General features: G+C 28.1%; 1 protein-coding gene across 3 annotated transcripts; it reads right to left on the bottom strand.

The window, feature by feature from the left end:
* Positions 1 to 340: 340 nt before the first annotated feature.
* Positions 341 to 23,060, bottom strand: LOC107455793 (myotrophin). 3 transcript variants are annotated; one of them, XR_006226299.3, is made up of 5 exons: positions 22,795 to 22,975; positions 10,728 to 10,838; positions 10,439 to 10,522; positions 6,029 to 6,228; positions 341 to 1,564 (listed from the first exon to the last, which is right to left on the bottom strand). XR_006226299.3 is itself a non-coding variant. In XM_016073502.4 (4 exons), exons 1-4 carry the CDS (start codon positions 22,861 to 22,863, stop codon positions 1,475 to 1,477), a joined length of 354 nt encoding a protein of 117 aa, XP_015928988.1. In that variant the 5' UTR covers positions 22,864 to 23,060; the 3' UTR covers positions 341 to 1,474. The 3 variants fall into 3 exon arrangements, 2 of the variants coding, with proteins under 2 accessions (XP_015928988.1, XP_042908015.1); XM_016073502.4 differs by lacking the exon at positions 6,029 to 6,228 and having other exon boundaries at positions 22,795 to 23,060; XM_043052081.3 differs by lacking the exon at positions 6,029 to 6,228 and having other exon boundaries at positions 10,375 to 10,522; positions 22,795 to 23,035.
* Between the last annotated feature and the right edge of the window lie 192 nt (positions 23,061 to 23,252).

Raw genomic sequence — 23,252 nt, 5'->3', positions numbered from 1 at the left:
AATTAATATGAAAATAGCACTGATGTTGAGAAAAATAAATGGTTGTATTAGTCATAATTAGTTCTATAAAACAATTTTAATGCCATGCCTAATAAAGGATAAAACATGCTCACAGTGATCATTAAATGCTAATTTCCTGAGAATTCCAAGTTTTCTAGTGTTATTTTTTAAATTAAAGATTTGTTTCCACAGAGATGGGCTGCCTTAAACTGAATTTCTCTCAATACTAGGTTTTAATATGTCACACAAAGACTATAACTTAATCATTTGAACTGCTTATTGTGAAGCGATAGTAAAGTAAAATTTTAAATTAAGCGGTGAATTATAAAATATCAAAAAATAAAATTAAAAAAGTTTATTTAATCACTTAATTTCAAATTGACACAATCTTTATCAGACAGAATTAAATCATTTTTACAAAATAGAATATGCTGAACAAAATGTTATTTATTTGAAAGTTCCCAGAGTCTCAATGTGATATTTTTAACTCATATGAAAATTAAATGAACTCTTATAGAAATCTAAACAAATATACACTTAAATAAGTACAAAATTATCACACAGTACCCAATATACAATATTATCTACTTAAAGTAGTAAAATAAATACTAACTAAATAATTCCATACTTTAAAACTGGTTAACATTAAAACACAGTGCAAACTTGATATACAAAGTGTGATATTTGAAACAATTATTAACAGATATATTTAATATTTTAAAGCTTTATTTAGTACCAAGAGCCCTGAACTATACGTAAAATATTTTTTTAAAGAAATTCAAATTAGCTTATAAAATCAAACACCCTTTCATAGTTGCACAAGTGTGCATATATTCACATCAAACAATAGTATGATATTCACAATAAATAAGGTGTCATACAATGGTAGGATATCCATAATATTATGAGTTACTGGTTAGTTTATCATATGCAGTGTTTGTCACTTAACTTATATAATAATGAGTGAGACATTTAGTCTAAGTTAAAAACTTTAGTTAGTACTAAATTCACTGGAACACAAAACAATTTTTTAAGAAATTTCAGCGACCCTTTAGTATAATCAAAACCTTTCCTGTGTAGTGCAAACAAAAAAAAATTATGCTTATGGTAACCGACAACATTATGTAAGATCAATAAATACAACACTGTGTAAGATATCTTGCTATCAGGATAAGGTTTCTCAAAAGTAATCTCTTGCAGTGATCATCATATTTACTATTCAATTATTTATATAAAATTAGGTGAGAAGTCAAATATGCGAGTCTTTTAGTGCAACAAAAAAAAAATATAATCATTTGGCACGAAAAGCAACAGAACTAAAAAAGAGAAACTAATTGTCACACAATACAAGCATAAAAGAGAATCGAAAGATTGAGCAGACCCAGATAAAAAAAATTATTCATTAAGGTCCTGATATTTGGTTTATACCATTTTAGTAAACTTGTTTAAAGTTTTTTGTTTGAGTTGTAAACTGTCAACATTTAAGAAGTTGTTTAATTTCTTCTTTTTCAGCGGCATCAATGTAACTCTTACCATCTGGAGCAAATCCAGACTTTGTAGCTCCCTGGAAATATAATTATTATAATAATTAATATAATAAATAACATACATATTATATTTTTGTAACATATTTATATTAATCAGTTAAATATAAGGTTGGTAAAAAAAGCTTTTCCTGGAATTTCATTTCGAACTACAGTCAAAACTACAAATCCACAGTCTGAATAAAATGAATGCGTATCATTCACCAAAAATAAAATAAGTTATTAAAATAGTAATTACAGTATACCTTCTGATTATTTGTTGGTGGATCATCCCAGCTTGAATAAAAAATAGATTTTCGCAAAAAAAGAAAAAGGTTTTGATTTGTTGATGTGCTATTAATTGTGATAAATAAAAAACTTCCATTAAAAAAATGTTCCTGGCTAAAAGTTGAATCATTAACATAACGTATGCCTTAAGGCCATATCACACATACCGATAATTCGTTCAATTCAACCATCAACTCCGAAGACAACCCCGTCCGAAAACATAGGTGTGCTATACTTATCCGAGTTGGAACAACTACTGTTCAACTCTTTCACATCTCTTCGAAAGTGTTGAAGCAACTTCACAATTCAACCAATCAGGTGGCAGCAACCGCATGGGGTTATGGGATAGCACAAGTCAAAACAATATGGCGGCAAAGTTTATGCGACGAAGCAGCGTATCTAATTTGTTATATATTAATTTAGATGAGTTTTTAATTGAGTATTGATTTTAAAGTTATTTTATAAGAAAATAAATATGTTTCTAACCATTAAAGAAGTTTATGTTATAAATGTGTTATGTTTTTAACCGTGAATTAAAAGTATGATTTTCTACGCCAAATTCGCCAATCTGAAGTAAATTTAACAAGTACATAAAAGTAGTAGTTTTGTTTTACATTTTGACATTACTTTAAATGATAAACAAATTTTATGAATTGCATTTAATCTTTTTTGTACGTAACTGTATATTTGTTAGTATTCGCCAAATTAAAATGTAGTTTGTTTTTTTTTTCAATTACTTTGCTCTTTTTATAGTTCCGATAAGATTATACCAGCAATTATTCTAGAGTTGGTACTGAATTCAGTGATTTTGAATATTTTTTTACAAAGGAAAAAATTGCGTTATAAAAATTAAACTTTTCTGAAAACTTACTCATACCTAAACAACATGCTGACAGAATTAATTTCTTTGTATTATTTTATTTTTAAACTGTATATTTGTCAGTATTCACGGAATAAAAATTTGGTTTTTTCCAATTACTTTGCACTTTCTATCAGGGTTCGACAAGTGGCCCACCTTGAAAAAACCCACTTGGGACGCTAAGAGGGTTTTATTTAAAAAAAATGTTTTTATTAAAACTTATTGATTCACATTTAATTTTATGTAATTTATTGTGTAGCATAAGTTTGTCAAATAGATTTGCATGCTTTATATGATTAAGTTTTTAATATTTATAAAGTTGAAGAAACTTTAATCTGTAATTTTATATAACTGTTGAAAATTTTAAGCGGGTTTTTTCAAAAAATAATATTTAATGAAGTTAAAGTAGATAGAAATTTAAATAACATAGTCTGTAAGGATCAATTTTTCAAATGCAGTTGCATGCTTTATATTATTAATAAGCAGGTTTTGAATAAATAATGAAGGAAGTTGAAAATATTTTTTTACCCGTTAAAGCACTTAACAAGTTTTTTCAGGATAATATTTTTAATAAAAAAGTATTAACACACATTTAACTTTAAATATACTAATATGTAGGTACTTTTTATATCTCAGGGGTGCTACTCGCAAAATATCAAATTGTCTCACCAGAAATTGCATTTCGTCTCAGTTAAAATCTCTTTTTGGCTCAGTTTGTCTCAGCTAAAATTATTTTTTGACTCAGTTTATCTCAGCTAAAATAACTATTAATCAGTTTGATAACAATATAAAGATAATTTTCAGGATCCATAAAACCATTAATAACATACTAGGAGTACTACAATTATACATACATTCACTATTGCTAGGATTTTAAAAAACCTGCATATGATTGATTATAAGAGTCCACAAAATTGTTTTGTGGACTCTGTTGTTTTCATATATATTGCATTTATCATTTATGCCAATGAATAGTATCTGTTCCAGAATTTTACAAAGTAAATTTTAACTTTCTTATTTTTTAAAATATAATGGTGTAACCTTTCTAAAAAGAAATATCTATTTAGTTTTGGTAATTCAAAAGGGAAAATACCCATTGAGCTCAAATTTCATCTCAAAATATATAACTATTCAGTTACAATGGAAGGTCTACAGATTTCAATAATTAAAAGAGAAATTCAGTAATTAAATAAGGAGAGTTTAAGAAAATGTAAATAACACCTAAAAAAACACTCTTTGATAGAATTCAGTAGGTGCAGTGAAATTTTTAAATATTTTAGGTAGGAATTTTTCAAGAAAATTTTAGGGAGCACTTAATAGCCAAAAATTAGCATATATACATTTTTATATCATAACAGAAATATATAAAAACTATTATAAACAATTTAAAAAGACACATATAAATATACTTTTCTTTCTAAAAAGTAAACTTTTTAGTTAATTGGCATTGACTAGTCGATTGTACTTTCTTGCATTCACAAGATCAGTTAGTTGACTATGTTCTTTTAATTTATATAGCTAAATATCCAATCATAAAAAGTAATTATGAATGCACTTAGTAATTGTTTAAATGCAACAACTGTAGAAAAATATATCACATCTTTACAGTAACTAATTCAAGAAAAAACTTAATTCTACTTCTTTCTACAATCGTGATACAGGATTTTAAAATCGCGTGAATATGAATTGCGACATTGGGCTTTAAAATGGCGTGAATATGAATCGCGATATTGGATTTTAAAATCGCGAGAATATGAATCGCGATATTGAATTTCAAAATCGTGTGAATATGAATCACGATATTGGATTTTAAAATAGCGTGAATATGAATCGCGATTTTGGATTTTAAAATCGCGTGAATATGAATCGCGATATTGAATTTCAAAATCGTGTGAATATGAATCACGATATTGGATTTTTAAATAGCGTGAATGTGAATCGCGATTTTGGATTTTAAAATCGCGTGAATATGAATCGCGATATTTGATTTCAAAATCGTGCGAATATGAATCACGATATTGGATTTTAAAATAGCGTGAATATGAATCGCGATTTTTGATTATAAAATCACGTGAATATGAATCGAGCTGCTGGATTTTAAAAACACGAAAATACAAATCACGATATTGGATTTTAAAATCGCGTGAATATGAATCACGATTTTGGATTATAAAATCACGTGAATATGAATCGCGCTGCTCGATTTTAAAAACACAAATCACGATATTGAATTTTTAAATCGCGTAAATAAGAATCACGATGCATAACTTTTAGATCACGTGAATACGAATCGCAATGAGTAATTTTTAAATAGCGTACAAATACGAAAAACGAGATCTGATATTACAACTGCGTGATAACGAATCGCAATATTGGATTTAAAAATGCGTGAATACGAATCGCGTCGTTGGATTTTAAACTCGTGAGAATACAGATCGCGATATTGAATTTTTAAATTGAGTGAATAGGAATTGCTAGTACGATTTTTAAATAGCGTAAAAAAATCGCAACACGTAGTTTTTAAATCAGTTAAATACGAAAATCGATGATTGATATTAAAATCGTCTGATTAAAAATCGCGATTTTAGCATATTCCAGCTCAATTCCTAATATTTAAAATTCCGAAAATCAGCCAAACAAAAAAAAAAATCAAATATCGGCGGTCGAAACGAAACGCTTAGACTCTTTTTCCACTCTGTAGCGGAAGTCGCGGTAATCCGACTATCGTTCCGGCGGCTTGAGTTTCTCTAATTGGACTCCCTAAAAATTTTAGTTTTTGAACATGGTCGGAAATTTTAAAAATTGGGAGAAAAAAGCGGATTTCGACTTTTTTGCGGAAGTCTTTCATCCCTGAATTATGTGCACTGTACAGTTTCCTAAGAAAAAAAAGCAAGATAATAACCAATAGTATGTATAAGGAAAGAATACCCTCTTTTTTTACAAGATCACGTGCATACGATACTGATTGCTACTCACTGCTGTACATAATCCAATAGTAGACACCAAACGCATATTCTATATGCATTCCAATAGCTGATTTGCCAAACGGAATTTCTGACATTTAAATGACGTATTTAGGAGGCGTGAACGGCAAAATGCTCTCCAGGCGTAGCATCCCTGATATCTGCTTTTTTCATAATTTAATAGATTAATTTATTATTTGAAATTAAAGATAAAGTTAAAATTATTTATCTAAAAATGAAGTCTTTTTCTTAAGGTTAAATATTTGAAAAAATGGGACAAGTAACTGATACTCCTTGTAATTATGCATAATTTTAATTTCACTTTCTATTAAAAACATGGAAGACCATTAAAAAAAATTTTCAGTTTTTTCTGATTATAAAAAACTTACTCATACCTTAACAATATGTTGACAGAATTAATTGGTTGGTATTATTTTATTTTTAATGACTGTCCCTTATTGTCTGTTGCCTTAAATACACTTGCTTCACCTTTCTTAATAAAATTTTTTACTTGTATTGCAGCAAAGATGAGTCAAAATTTTGAACAAGCTCCTGTTGGGGAAACTTTTAAATGGAGCATCGAAATTATTGAACTCTAGAAGAAAAAAGAGAACATTTGGAATGTAACATTTCGCCACCACAGGAAACATCATTTAAGAGCTCATAAAAATTTAATCGAAACTGCTTTTACATTTCTTTTGGAATAAATTGTTCACTTTTATCAGTTCTTGTTTTTTCTAATTTTTAAATAGTTTGTGTTTATTCATGTTAACAAAATAGTGCCTTTTAATAGCTTTCTTTTTTTAAAAATTCAGTTTCACATAAACTTTTAATTTTTTATAAATAGCACAATTTTTTTCAAACTAGAGTATTTCACTAAACATATATATAATAATACTTATCGAACTCTAAAAAAACTATTTTAATAATTTTTCAAAAACTTAAAGTCAACATTAAAAAAATAATTGTTATTGCATTAATTTGGTGCAAAAATTATCAAACTCCTAAATTTTATTCTTTCTGTTTATTTTTACTTTCATATTAAATTTTGTTTTCTTCGTTGTAAAATATACATATATTAAATGTAAATTGCAAAAAGCTATATTATGTTATTAAATATATGAAAAACTTTAAAGGTAATTTATTTGAATAATTTAAAATAAGTATATGACTAAAGATAAAGAATAATCTAAAAATATATTTATAAACTAAAGATAAAAATCCATTGCGACTTATGTGTTTAATTTATGACAATAAGTGAAATTAATACAGCATGCAACGAATATATTTATAACAAAATGGTGATTTTTTTTCCTAATTTACTTTTCCAATAATAAAACTAATTATATATTTTTAACTTTTATGTCAAACATTGCACAAATGAAAGCAAACAGTTCTCTCAATAAATTTTCAAAACAGCCTAATCTCTGTCTTCGTAAGCGCCATGCTTTACTCCAAAGTGTCCTTCTCTTATCTTTGTTTTTCTTTATCAAACTGTAAATGATCAAACTTGAAATTGCTAAGGAAGGATCCATTGCCGTCGATTAAATGAAATTTAACTACAGTCTTTCGATGAAAAATTTTATTCGTCTATGTATAAAGCGCTAAATCGCCTAAAAAGAAAGAAATCACTCGTTAATCAATGGTCAACTCTTTTCAACCGTATGGCAACCATAGTTCAACTGTTTCAGGTGGTTGTTGAACAGAAAGTCGAAATTGGGGTTGAGTTGATGGTTGAATTGAACAAATTTTCACTATGTGTGATATGGGCTTTAAAGTGGAGGGTTCTTTCTTAGAAAAGTACAATTTACTAAAATGGTCAAGTAAAAAAAAATAATACACTATTATTATCTACTAATTAAAAATCTGTAACAAGAATTTTAAACGAACAAGCTTTCAGAATAATTTTGGAAATTAAAAAAATATTCTTTAATAAACAGAGAAACCTCCTGATATGGACATATGTATTTTTAATTCCCCGTGAATCTTCTATGAATAAACCATTATGTACATTCTCCTCAAAGCGGACACTTACATAACATAGTTTGCTTAGCTTAATATAAAACTGAAACAGTTTAAAACGTTGTTTATTTGATTCCTACTTGAAGCAAGTTAAAAATTAAACAGCAAATGTGGTTATAAAATGAATTTCTTAAATATGAAATCAAAAAACAATAATTTAAGATTATTTTTAAAAAAAATATATATATATAACATGCGGTACACTAAACACCTAAAAAATAATAAACTAATTTAACTGGTCCACTAATCGATAAAGGTTCTCCATCTCTACTTTATTGCATTGTTCAAAAAGTTCTCTTCAGTTATCAAGAAGATTTTAGATACCTTATGTTATGCAACAAAATTTCTGATAACTAAAGATGGTCAGCAAAACTGCTGCCATTGCTTAAATTATCATTATTTTAAAATTAAATTTTTTATTTTCCACACAAAAATTATAAAAGAAAGAAAGGACCAGGGATGAGATTAGCCAAAACGCAAAAAAGCTGAATTTTCACGATAGTAAATTTTACGCAAGAGCAACCCTTTAATAATAAATTCCAGACAGTTTAAGGTAATAAATAATGTATTGACATACAATTGTGTACTAATCTATTATTACAAAAACGATTACACTGATACTTAACATTTAGTGAGAAAAAAAATTACCAATTGAAAAAATAAAGTTGGAAATCATATTTTTCCTCAGTTCACATAAGAGACAATTACTACTTGAAAAACTACCTGGTTTAGCAAATTAAAACTACTGAGAATATAAATTAATATTTCATTTCTTTATGTGATTTATAGCAAATATATCAGTAATATTACGTTTTAAATTATATTGGGGGAAAAAATTTAACAACGGACCGAATCATTATGTTCATATCATAGTCTAATCTAACTACAGCCCTCTGAAACATATCAATAACAGTGAAGTAGAAATATATAGTAACTCCTTAATATACAAAAATTGCTATTTTAGTTTGAAAAATTACTTGACAATCAGCAACGGTTTAAATAATTGTTTTTTATTTGATAAGAATTTTGCATTTTATAGCATAAATAACAGCAATTATAAATAAAATTTTGATGAGTTAATTAACTCTTTCCCCCCCCCCCCCCAAGTATTTTTTTAATTAAATCCCTTTTTAAGTGATTGCTTTTGCTTGCGATATCTTTTAGGTTTGCTATATTTAGTCGTTAGTCCATCTTCAAACATCTTGTGACAAATCCTATTTTTTCTTCTTTGCAAGCCCAGAGTAAAAGTTTTGAATATATTCTATTCCAGTTTTGCTGATGTTGTAACACCTACATATACTAATAATCGTCGATAGAAAAACAGTCACCATTATAGTAACTAATTTTAAAAAAAAAAATTTACTTCTTACAAGAATCGCGATAGTTGATCTTAAAATTGCGTGAATATGAATAACAATTATGGATTTTGGAATATGAAACTAGATATACAATTTTGAAAATGAGAAAATACAAACTGGGATATAGAATTTTTAAAACGCGTAAATACAAATCACGATTCATAATTTTTAGATAGCGTAAATACGAATCATGATGAGTAATTTTTAGATTGCATAAATAAGAATTATGATGCATAACTTTTAGAATGCGTGAATGCGAATCCCAATGCCTTATTTTAAAATCGCGTATAAAAACGAAAATCAATGTTTGATATTATGAACCGCATGAGCAAATCAACACATTGAATTTTAAACTTGCGTGAATACGAATCGCTACATAGGTTTTTAAAAAGACGTAACTACGTATCACAATATCAGATTTTTAAATCTCGTAAATAAGAATCTCAACGTACAATATTCAAATCGCGTGAATAAGAATCGCAACACGCAAATATTAAAAGCTATGTTTGATATTAAAATCGCGTGAATAAGAATCGAGATATTAGCAGATTCCAGGCTTGGGATCTCTAAAAGGCTGGTCAGAAGCAGCGTCGTTTGAACTATGAAAATCAGGTCTATCAGGAGGGCGGGTAAAAAGTTCGGAAAATCTTATCTGCTGCGTGTAAAAGGGGAGAAAATAGGTAAAATAAGTAAAAATGAGAAAGGATTGGTAGCTATGTAGTTTGAATTTTCTGCTTCTCTTTGAAAATCAGTGAATTTTCTGAAAAAGCGGAATACTTGTAAAAAAAAAAAATGAAATTTTTAGAAAATCTGAATTTTTGATAAAAAAAAGCTGAAATTTAAGAGATAAAAGTGAAAAAAACGGAAATCCGTTAAAAAGCGGAAAAATCTCATCCCTGGAAAGGACCTTAAATTAATATCAGATTATTTATGAATGCATACTACACAAAAAAAAGTATTAATAGCATCTGAATCAAATTATTCAAGAAGGACATCCATAAAAGTTTTAGAGAATTATGATTGTTCCGTGATATACTTTTTGTTTTAGAGTAGAATATTATATAATGTATGAATGCTATGTATTTTTTAGTAGATCATTAAAATTTTTTTGTTTAATTCATTGAATTGTATCCATATGAACCTAGTTAATAAACTTAAAGGCATGTAAATAAAAATTTTTTTTTTTTTTGAAACTGAAATTTAGTCACTGGATGAATAAAGAAATTGCCTTCATGAAGCTTTCGACATGATAACATAAAATAAGCTATACCTTAAGATAAATTTAAAATTTTAAAAAAAATTTACTTTTTTTTATAAATTTATATCATATATTTAAATAAAAATCAAGATTAACGACTTACAACTACTTAATGATATTAGAATACCAGAATCATAAATGATTTATTTAAATAATATTAGTGTTACTTTTTCCAACATTAACTTGACACAACTGGTGTGACCTTCCCATATTGCAGCTAGTAGAGCACTTATTCCATACTTATCTTTAGCCTAAAATAAAAGTAAATTCTTTATTACACAATTTCGTTAATGTCAAAAAAATAAAATAATCTAATTTTAATGCCAGGAATATGACAAAATAAAGAATCCTCAAAGAAAAAAATATACAGTTATAAAATTTCCTTAAAATGCTTCCTAACATCAGTTCAAGAGTTTTAATTCAACATTAATTTTTAATGAACAGTTTTTAACTTACGTCAATATTTGCACCTTTATCTATGAGATAATTCAAAACGTCTCTTTGACCATAATCAGCTGCATAATGTATAGGTAATCTCCCATCAATACTATTATTGATATCCACACCCTGAAAGAATAAAAAGGTAAATAAAATTAGAAAAACCTAAGCAGTTTTTTTTTTTTTTTTTTTTTTTTTTTGTAAGCAGTAACGAACAACACTCAGTAACTTATCAAGAGACAACAAAAAATTTAACTTTAATTGACAATTTATTTTAATTATTTAAACATTATACAATTTTCCACTGCTATTGAAATGACATAAATTCAAATAATGATGTAATTATTGGCGATCAAAATGAGCTACAGATGGTGTAAAGCAGAACTCACTACCTATGACAACACTTTTACATGCTTTCACCATTAGCATATGGAGAGTCGTAGGCGAAGGAAGTTTGGCAATTTCCCTCTCGATTTTCAAATAGATTACAGGATTGCCACAGAAAAAAATTAACAAAATAATTGCATTTAGTAGCCTAAAACATGAAAATAGTAGCCAAAAACTAGGAAAATAGTTGCCTAAATAAGAACATAAATTCATCAAAAATGTGACTAAAATTTTGTTAATGACTTAATTGTCATATACCATGTTCCATTCAGTCAAGTTGGTATCAAATATGATCATTTTTATATAAACGTAAATGTTTATATATATATATAAGGCTTAAAACATACCAACGAATAATAATTAGATTTATATTTCAAAGGAGGAGTTATTTTTAGAATCTTTCCCTCTTTCACTTCCATATTAGGAAGCATTAAATGATTTTCCATAATAAGTAGGGTTATAAGGTATGCGGAGACTGAGCCTTTTTACCTCATGTTCTGTTAGTATATAATGCAGGAACAATCGTTTTTGCGTGTCTCTTTCAACATGATGTGATCCTGATAAAATCTGTCTGAATTGTCCGAGAGTTCTGTCCACCCCCTCCAGTGTGGACAAATGGGTGTGAGCTATTACCACCAACAGCCTACCTTTAAATAAAACTATTGAATGCGTATTTTGGCTCACGACTGAATTATTTGAGCTAAACATAACCAATGATAACAAAGATGTAGCCTTGTTATTACATATATGGGTGATTCTCACGAAACATGACAATTCACTGTTCCTTGCTCCAAGATCTAATACTATAATGCTAAAAGAACTTTTTTTTTTAAATAAATTAATAAGTAGCATTGCTGCAAGCATTTTAAAATGGCTTTGCACTAGCATTGACTGTTAGGCATACTTAAAAAATTTAATTGAATATCAAAGTGTCATTTGCCTGGCATGTCCCAAACAATATTTCCAATAGTAACTAGCTTCAAAACTTCCCATACATTTTTCAAAATCTAATTTTTTTTTATCTTATCCTAAGTAAGCATTTCTAGAATATACGCAGAGGGTATTGTTTACTAAAACTTTGTTTAAAATAATTTTTTCTGTCAATAATTTGTTTGTCCCCATGAAAATCTATAATTTTCCTGGCTACTTTTATTTAGTGATTTATAACCAAAATAGATAGCGCCAGGAATCAATACCTTATGTTAATAGATTGATTAGATACCCTCCTATCTGAACATGTCTTGTTGCATAAATAAAGAACCAATTCTCTGGCTCAAAATCTATTTCAAAAAATTTTTCAAGGTGAGTAGGTTTCTATGCTGTCATTTTCCTGGCTTCTTGAAATCATTAATAACATAAACTACATAGATTTATCTGAGTTATTTTAAGAAATACTGTTGTTTTCTGCAGAATATAAACATCGTCGGCCAAAATATTAATTTAAAGTAAAGTTACATGCTATAAAATTGCGAATTTGTCATTATCCTGGCTTATGAATGCCAGGACATTGAAGTGTTACTAGAAAGCACTGTCTTTTTAACTGCTACTGTCTTTTTAACTGCTAATACTGTAAAGAGGGAAAGCAAATATTAGCCTAATACCAAGTTTATGCATGATTGTAATATGCTTGGATGTAATCAAAGTTATTTATTTATTTAATGATTGATTATCATACACAATTTTATTCTGTACATATCAGCAACAAAAAATTTTGTTTCCTTCTACAGTGGATAAAAAGAATTAATTTAAGCAATTTATGGTCCATCTAACATAAAGGCTTAAGTTGAGTTACTTACTATTAACTTAAAATGAATGGTTTTTAAACTTCTAAGGTAATACAGTCGTCCCCACTTAATCGCCCCTCGGATAACCCGCTTATACGAATAAAATTTAATGGAACCAAATCATTTTATATTAAACTAATGTTACATTTCCCCGTTTAAATGGTTATTTGTTGTTTTTTTGCCCCCCGCTTAATTGCATAAAGAAGTGGTACTGAAATGAAGAAAAAAAAATTATTTTAGAGAAATGTTTCACCAGCTGAAATACAATTTCCCTTTTTAAGATAAGGATACAAGATGGTAATTTTAATAGGGACTTCCTATTCATTAGTAGGTGTTTGGGATGAAGTTGAAAAATTAATCAAATCTTGCTGCCAGTTATACATTGGAGTAAACGAAGGGTGTTTCGCCCCTCTTTGACTTACTTCACTCGCACATCATTTAGAATGTGAAAAAGGGATAGAGGGATTTGTTTTTAGGTCAAGACTTGTGGTCCCCTCTTGATGCATTATTAAGTTTTAAAAACCTAATACACTAGTGTAAAGAATGTTTTCTCTTAAGTAGAATAATTGCTTAATCCTGTGAATAATTTTGAGTTGGTTGCAAGTTGAGAGCGAAAAGGAATGATTTAAATTAATTGAAAAAAAACAATGAATCTTGGAATCAATAAATTTCAAAAAATCCCCTACTAAAATAGCGCATTAATTAGGAATTTCTCAAGTTTCGAAGATTTAAAAAAATAAAAAATCTGAATGTGTTTGAAAGGAATATGCCTCGAATCATGAAAATTTTAGTCGAAACTAAAAGGGAAAATCTAATTTTGATAAATTGACGAATTAAACGGGTACAAAACACAGTCTTCAATTATAGAATTTTTCGGATGGGATCAAATAATATTTTAGTTCCAACATGATTCACTAACATTGATTTATTTTTATGTAACTTTAAATGATATTTTTTTGTGATACTAAGGCAGAAAGTTTTAATTATAATTATTTATTGATCATAAAACTGAGTTTATTTAATCAAAACGCTATACTACGCATTAAATACCATTAAAAAGTAAAATTTCACAAAAATTTAGAATTTAAGATTGAATATAGCACTCCCCTTTTAATCGAATAACCCGCTTAATAGCATAGATTTGGCTAGAACCGATGGTATTCCTTTAAGCGGGGTTGACTGTACGTCATTTTCCTGGCATTCAAGATTTGGTGAATTTTTATTTTATTTTTTTTCTCGAGCAAATGGTCAATAAACTACACTGCTGTCTATAAGATATTCACAAGTGCAGCTAAATAAGTATACAAAAAAAATTTTAGATTATTTTGAAGACTTCAATTTTGAAGAAATTTTTTGGTCCGAATTGTCATGTTTCGTGAGAATCACCCATATATATAGCATAATAAATAAATACAAAAAAACACGAAGAAAATTAAGAAAAACAATAAGTTTCATTTATTGCGCATAAATTGCAAGTAAATAGAACTCATAAAATAAGTTCAAAATGAAGATAAAACAAAGGAAAATTACAGACTAATGAAAAAAGGGGGGGAAGAAATTAATAATAAAAATAACAAAAACTAAAGGGAAAAAAAAAACCGAAAAAAGGAGAGAATTCTTTTGAAAAATCCGGAAAATATAAGATATAATCTTTTCATCAGCCCACAAGATTATATCCGCAAAAAAGAGTGCTTTCTAATATTGTATCCATATAGCCAAAGCAAAATATATCAATACAATAGTGTGAGGAGCACTCAAAACATTTTAACAAAAATTACAACAAATAAAATAGAACACAATAAGTAAAAATAACAAATAAAAACAGAAAATAAAATATAAAGAAAAAACAGAATAAAACATAATCCATAAAGAGAGTAGCGAAATCAAATGAACTTACATGAACGGGAAATTTTTCACGAATGATTTAAAATATTTTCGTAACAAGATTGCCAGATTATAAAATATGAAAACAAAAGCGCAAATTGAGATAAAAGCGTAAATAGAGGAGTTTTGTTTTAAAATGTGCTCTTACTGCATTACTGAAGTGCATTTGATTTGTTAGTTACCAAGGATGGGCCCTAAAATGGATGTGCGCGAGGTAATATTATACTGGATAATTTAAAGAAGTTGACAATAAATAATTTTAGAAAATAAATATTTATTTCAGAAAAAATATATTTTTGCCCGAAATGGATTTGCACATGGAAAAATTACGTAAATTAACAAAGAAATCTTTTTAGTAAATAATTTCAGCCACGGATTTGCACATGGAAAATTTATATAAATTAACAAAGGAATTTTTTAGTGAAGGAGTATTTAGTAAATAATTTTGACCACGGATTTGCCCGAAATGGATTTGCACATGGGAAAACTATATAAATTAACAAAGAAATTTTTAATAAATAATTTTGGTGACAGATTTACCCGAAATGGATTTGCACATGGGAAAACTATATAAATTAACAAAGGAATTTTTAAGTAAAGGAATTTTTAGTAAATAATTTCGACCACGGATTTGCCCGAAATGGATTTGCACATGGGAAAACTATATAAATTAACAAAGGAATTTTTTAGTAAAGGAATTTTTAGTAAATAATTTTGACCACGGATTAGCCGAAATGGATTTGCACGTGGGAAAACTATATATATTAACAAAGAAAATCCTTAGTAAAAATATTATCAATAATATATGATTAACTCAATGATTTTATATAGAATTTTATTATTTTAGTTGGAGATCCATTGTTTTTTATCAAATTTCGAAAGAGTTTATCGGTTTCTTTGATAAATATTACTACATATTCTTTTAATTCTATTCATTTCATTAAAAGTGGTATTTAAATAGATGCTCCTAGAAACATTAGAATTCCAAGTAATAAGTTTATTTATATTAAAATTAAAACCATTCCTTTTATCGTATAAATCAACAAAGCAGATATTTTCTTCTTTTATAATATCCAAAAAATTTAAATTAGTATTTTCTATATATAACTTATATATATATATACACACACACACACAGTGAAACCTCCGTTAAGCGGACATTCATGGGACCAAAAAATTTGTCCGTTTACGGGAAGGGTACCCTAATAACGAAATTTAACACCGTAAATTGTTTTTAGAATATTTTCAAAGATGTAGAAATAATTAAATAATATCTACAAGGATACTATAAATATCTACAAGAATATTTATTTAAACAATAAGAAAGATAAAAAAGATATATAAAGAAGTTTGATATAAATACATAATTCTGAATGTAGCTACAGATAAATAAATAAATAATTATAATTTTCATATCAGCATAGGTACCGAATAGGAGCTTTCTGTCATCAGTCCGTTTCAATTATTAGTTTTACATCCCCTTACACCTACTTATCATTTGATAGGGACCATGGTTAATACCTTCTTGAAAAAAGAAAAAAAACCTCCCATGATTCATAGAAAAAAAAGTAATGCATACCTGTAAGTCATGAGGACTTATGGAGTTGATTATTCATAATTGATCAGCTATCAAGTGTCTGAATAAATGTTTCATTTATATAAACACCTCAAAGATTATACTTCTGTTATCTTTTTTTTACCCCAATTGTGTTAAATACAATCTTCAAATTTATAAGAAAATTAAAGAAATTTTCAATAGGGCATTGAGAGAAGTCATTTCAACTTGAGGGGTCTCATAACCTGTGTGGTCCAGATGAAAAGATTAAAAGATGTGGATGTCAGAATTATTTCAGGAGTGCAGTACCATTTTCTCTCCTTTCTTTACAAAGATAAGGCAAGGTGACAGGAGAAAGATTGAATTTTCAGTGGTGAAATAGCCTAAGAATATTTTTAGTTACGGATAAGGCAAAAAATTTTATTTACATGCTTTAAAAATGGTGAAAAGTTGCATTTTTTTTTAGCTTGCAATTTGAAGCAAAAATAGTTCCTTTTTCAAATTCAGAAAAAGTAATGTCCGGTTTGTAGAGATAGAAAGCAACATTTCAGGACCAAAATGACTGTCCGCGTCCGGTTACGGGAGTGTCCGCTTTGCGGAGAATGTACGTAATGGTATATACAGTACAGAACCAGTTATCCGGAAATCAGAAAACCGGAAAACCAAAAAACCGGAACGAAATTCGATAAATTTTCCGCCATTTTTTTTTTTAAAAATCGTCTTTTTCCTCATAAGATTTTAGGATTTTTCTTTCTTTTTTGAAAGATACTTACCTTACCATGATTTTGGAAATAATCATTAGTGAATTACTTCATCGTTTTTTCTTTTTTATAAGATTATTTCTAAGTACTTTTTTTTTTTTTTAGTTGGGTTTAACAATAAAAAAACGGCTTTTTGTAGTGATTCAGAAAACCGGAAAAATCAGTTATCCGGAATAGGGAAGGTCCCGATCGTTCCGGATAATCGGTTCCCTACTGTACATAGAAAATTTCCGGGGAATTAAAAATATGTCCGTATTGAGAGGCGTCCGTCTTGCAGGAGTGTCCATAACAGGAGGTTTCACTGTACATATATATATATATATGTTACCGGCATTGTATATATTGCCGGATGTTTTTAAGCAAAGTATGAAATGTGAGAAGTATTACATACTTTCCCTAGGCATTGTATAAAATACCTAGGCATTCTATAGAATGACAAATTCTATTTAGGCAAAGTATTAAAAAAACTTACTGATGAGGTTATTATGTAAATGATGCGCGCATGTTACTGTGAATGTTGACAATCACATAGTTGCTATGGTGAAAGTCCAAAATATTTATTACATCCGATTTGATATTACATAATTTATTTGTGGATATAATTACATTTATTCGATATTTTAATACTGACGATAGATTAGAAGAAACATCAGTGTTTGGAGTATCGGGCAAATATATACCGGGCAATGGCACTTGACCTTAAAAAAACAATAGTGTAGGATATACCAGGCACTGGCACTGAACCTTAAAAAAAACATCAGTGTAGGATATACCGGGCAAATGTATACTGGGCAGTGGCACTTAACTAGACTTAGTATGACTAGACCTTTGGTAAATGTCCAAAATATATACTAGATCTAGTTAAGTGCCACTGCCTGGTATACATTTGCCCGGTATATCCTATACTGATGTTTTTTAAGGTTCAGTGCCACTGCCCAGTATACATTTGCCCGGTATATCATACATTGATATTTTTTAAGGTCAAGTGCCATTGCGAGGTATATATTTGCCCGATACTCCGAACACTGACATTTCCTCTAATCTATCGTCAGTAAGTATTAAAATATCAAATAAATGTAATTATATCCACGAATAAATTAATATCTAATCGGATGTAATAAATATTTCGGACATTCACCAAATGTGATTATTGACATTCACCGGTGAAAGTCGACATTCTCCAGATTTCGGTCATTCACAGTAACATGCGTTTCTCAAAAATAAAAATGTTATTCTGAAAAAATACTGAGAGAGCCATTAAAAAACATTTATCCCAAATGTGTAAAGAAAAATAAAAAGTTGTGCAAAACATAATTTATGCCTTTCTTATTAAAGGAAACAAAATTTTCACATCAAAAAAAAAATAACTTGTTGCAACATAGCAGGTTTGAATGACATTTTGAGTCACATTTCATTACATTACGAAACGAATCAGAGATGCATTTTATACTTTGCCGATTTCTCATTTGGCATTCTACAGAATGCCTAGGAAAAGTGTGAAATATAAATCGTTTCATACATTGCCTGCTAGCTTTAGGCATTATATACAATGCCTAGGCATTCTATTGAATGCTGGATTTCAAACTTTGCCGGTAACATATATATATATACATGAAAAGTGATTACTCAAATTCGAAATTCATGCATCGTAATATCGTATAAACTTTTTTCTTTAAATCATGCGGAATTTCGTAGAAATAATCATTAAAAAGGCGATCGAGAAATGAAATAGACTTAAAATGGAGTCTGTGCAGATTATACGATTTAAAAAGGAAAGACTCAAATTTGCTAAATTTTTTATTTTTTAGGAAAAAAAAAGTTCAGTGTTCAGAAACTATCTTGTGGGTTATAGATTTTCCGCCCAATTTATGCTTAAAAAAAAAACATAGCTAGGAGTACAGAAATGTCTCCCAATAGTCTCCTTTTCCTGAAAATAGTTGCTTTTTTAGACTTTTCAGACAAAAAAAAGTTGCCATAGTCGCCTCATACCAAAAATAGTTGCATTTTAGTCGCCTGTGGCAACCCTGGATTATTATCTTTTGAGTTAGGAAACTATATGAAACTGAAAACTAAATTGAACATAGTTCTAAAAGAAATGGAAATTTATAAAAAGATTTGTAACAATTAAATGCCTTAGTACAGTAGAGAACCATTTATCCGGTATCCAGATAACCAGAAAACCGGAGGAAATGTTGCTCGGTTTTCCGGCCATTTTAAACTAGAACGATTATGAAAAAAAGCGGAAATTGGACTCATCCTTGAAGTTGAGTAGAGGAAAATGTAAGGAAGGGGAAATTTTTTTCCCTGTTTACCCAGAGAAACGTCATTTCTTCCGTGATCTTGAAGATCGAGAGGAGGCAGGCAGGGTTCGTTGATTTAAATCAGCTTGATTTAAATCACGATTTAAATCCTGATTTAAATCAAATGATTTTTTTAAAAAAATCATTGATTTAAATCAACTAATTTTTTTTATCCATATATATTGATTTCAAAAGTTAAAAAACAGTGTTTTAAATTTTTGATACTTTTATTATTTTCTTTTCTTAGTATTAAAATTTAATTTAAATAATAAATTGCTGCATTAATTAATTTTAGTTAACAAAATTACTTTCTTGGTGTGTGTTAAATTCCAACACATTTGAAATTACAATTTTAAAAATCGTTTGATTCTTGAGATTGAAAGTATAGATTAAAGTAAACATTTAATGCTGTCTTAATATAGATTTGCATAGCTGTGGAAAGTAATTAATAAACATGAATTTTTTTCAAAAAATAATACAAATAATGTTAATTAAAATTCTACCTTTTGAATGAAAAAGCGTGAATTAAAATCTACATCATATTTTATGGTGGAAAATGTATATTTCTGAAGTTTGAGATTATATTAAAAAGAAATTACCCTAATATGCCAAAAACAGAGGGGAAAAAAAAAGGGCTGATGAATTCAGGCGTTTTTTTTCCTAATATAGTGTCATTCTTCCCTTTTAAACTCTTTCGATGTTTATTTGATGCAGTAGGGTTATTAACTGGTATTTTTTTTTATCATAATATGTTAACAGTATCTTTGACATTATCTGATTTTCTATAAAGAAATTTTGTGAAAAAAAATTCCAATGAATACATAGATTTTCTAATTTTTTTTTTAGTTTAACTTATCTATTTTCATATAGAATTAAAAATGAATATTTTAATATAAAAATATATAGATTAAATGCTTATTTATTTTTTGATGAATGGCTACATTTATAAACACAGTCTGCTACATTTATTTTGTAATTTTAAAAATCAAGAGAAAAAAAAAGAAATCACAATTTTAAATTAAAGTTATGGTTTGCTAACTGAAACTTTGCTTTAATAGTTAAAGCACAGGGGTCTGTCCAAGCCGGTACTTTTACAAATTCAACTTTAGGAAAAATGATAGAATAGTCACACAAAATACTTTTTATTACAATTTTATTTTTTTGTCTCGTAAGAAACAATAAATCCATATTTTTACTATATTTGTGTTGATCTTTTAATATATATTTTAATTTTCACAAAATAGGTACCTCTCAGAAAAACCAAAACAAACGCCTGAAATATTCTTTAAATTCTCTATTTCATCTAGTCTTTTAAATTTTAATCATGCATATTTTTCAAAATGGTTGCTATGCATTCAAAGCCATGTATTATAATGCAAAATTATTTCAGTTAGAGCTTATAAAATATTGTTACAATATAGTTTTAATATTAAGTTAATTTGATTAAACATTTTTAATTTTTTTTTATCATAAATTAAAGTTCATACAGTGTATTTGAATAAAAATCAAAAAAATCTGATTTAAATCAAAAAAATCCGATTTAAATCAAAAAAATCTGATTCTTTTGATTTTTTTTAAAAAAAATCACGAACCCTGGAGGCAGGGAAGGGAGGAATGTTTTAATTTCTCCTTTAGGCCGTCAATCAAACTCAAGGGTGTGGCATGTTGATTTCGTTTTCAGTTTGATTTACAAGGGGGATGGGGAAAATACATTGCATGCATATCAGTGAACAGAAGATGAAAGAGAAAAATATATTCATCTATTTAACATCAATTAATAATCTTTTTCTTTTGAATGAATAAATTCTGATTCTTTGGGAGTACGATATCATTTGCAAGTTTTTCCTGATGTGGAATCACATCTGCTGTAATTAAAAATCGCTTTTTTATAAATAAAAAAATAAAAGGAGAATTGTTTATTAATTTAAACATAGGATTATTTTGATTGCAGTTTTGTTTTTCTGATTCCACTACGTTTGATTTTTTTTTCTTTTCACGATAAATTTCGCACTCAATAAATTAACTCTTTTTATTCATAAATTTTATCATTAGGTTTTTTTTTTAATACCGTTGATTTTGCCTTGTTCCGGGTTTTAATATTTATGCTAGTGCCTTTTTTAACTATCGTTTCGGTTCGATAATTTTCAAGTGTTTTTATTTAGATTAATAAGTTTTCCTATCGTTTCCCCTCGTATAATTAGGTATGAAATATGCTGCGTTATTTAATCATTGGTTTTGTTTATATTAGTTAATTATGACTTTTAATTATTTTTAAAAAATAAATATGAGAATTTTGTATTTTTTAAACTTGTTTTTCTTGTCTAAACTTGCACATTTTTTTATTCTTTTAAATGTTATTTTTCAAAAATTTTTTTCCTTTTTAAATTTAGGAATGCCTTTCTTTTTTCGGTTACTTTATGTGTTACACTTTTTCCTTGTAATTCGGGTTCGATAAAACATCGATTAACGACACTTTTTGGTCGATCCAGAAAACCGGGAAATTCAGACATCCGGGATAGCGATGGTCCCGAGCATCCCGGATAATTGGTTCTCTACTATTTAAAATAAGAGAAATTATTGTAGTAAATTCCTGTACAACTGAGGAGAAAGAAACAGGGAGGATCAAAATGACTGCAAGCCTTTAAAGCTATTGACTTGGCCCCAGAACTATCTCAAACAATAATAAAAAAATTTCAGAAAAGAAAGAAAGAAACGAAAAAATTATTTTTTTCTGTCTGAAAAATTTAAGGTTTACAGTACTTTCTCTCTTTTATGTACCTATAAGTGTCTACCACTAAATTGATTAGTATTCTAACACCTACATTTAATTTGATGAAATTACATTAATTAGATTAATTTTCAATAAATGCATTAAAGTCAGGAAATTGTTCCTATAAATGCATTGTACACTTTAATGACTACAGCTTTACATGACTTCCAATGGCCACCAACAAGGTTTTGAGCTAGTTTTTCCGGACCTTTTGAAAAAAAGATATTAATCACTGTTATTATCCTTAGAAACAATGCATATTTTTTTAATAAGTTGGCAATTTTCAATCTAAACAATTAATCTTTTGCATCTGAATAAAATTAAGAGATAAATAACTTTTGCCTTGAAACCCAACAACACTGCAGAATTTTTGCAACAAATCAGAAAGGAGTAACTAGTAGGTTGATCTTCTATAAAGAATGGAGTGTTATACATAAAAAAAATCTTTTATACACGGTTTAGGTAGAACAAAAGAAGACGCCTCAAATTTAATACAAAAATTCCTGATTAAAATAGTCAATTATATTTTTCAAAAGTTCATTTAATAAACACAAAAACAATACAAAATCAAGCCGAAATCCGCCTATTTCAACATTGTCAGTTACTACATACGAAAATGACATAACAAAAACGACAATTATTACTTGATTTTCAACAAAATCTTTCACTTGTTCTAAATCTCCATTTGTCAAACTCCACAAAAAATCGCTCATGATGAGTTTTATTAATGATAAATACGATTTTCACGCCTAAAAAATTAATCCCATTTGATGAGTAAAGGAAAATAAAAACAAAACTAACTTTGTTATCGTTACAGTTACGCATAATTTAAATTACGCTTTATTTTATTTTATTTTGTTGCTTATCAGCAAGTTTTATTTATACTACGGTTGATAAAGTGGGACCTCCCTGGCCGAGCGGTGTCAACCGCCTATCACTCTGTAAAGCGCAGAGGTAGCGGGTTCGACTCCCGCTGTAACCTTGGATGCATTCCTCATGATGTTCTTCTCTGTGTTGTACTATCTGTCCTACTTGACAAAGGTTGATAAACCTTAGTTAAGCACACCAGCCTACAAATGTATGTTGTACCAGCAAAACAATA

This window comes from Parasteatoda tepidariorum, chromosome 3 (genome assembly GCF_982258835.1).
Source record: "Parasteatoda tepidariorum strain Cologne lab strain chromosome 3, Ptep-v5.0, whole genome shotgun sequence".
In the NCBI taxonomy this organism is placed as follows: Eukaryota; Metazoa; Arthropoda; class Arachnida; order Araneae; family Theridiidae; genus Parasteatoda; species Parasteatoda tepidariorum.
Note: the sequence above shows the minus strand (reverse complement) of the source record. Positions and strands in the feature narration are given on the sequence as shown.

Excerpts from the sequence above, each read along its gene's own strand:
- LOC107455793 (XM_016073502.4), bottom strand. The coding sequence starts at position 22,863 with ATGAGCGATTTTTTGTGGAGTTTGACAAATGGAGATTTAGAACAAGTG. Across the intron at positions 10,839-22,794 it reads AAGATTTTGTTGAAAATCAA|GGTGTGGATATCAATAATAG; the intron begins GTAATAATTGTC and ends TTATTCTTTCAG. Across the intron at positions 1,565-10,438 it reads TCAAGTTAATGTTGGAAAAA|GGAGCTACAAAGTCTGGATT; the intron begins GTAACACTAATA and ends TTATATTTCCAG.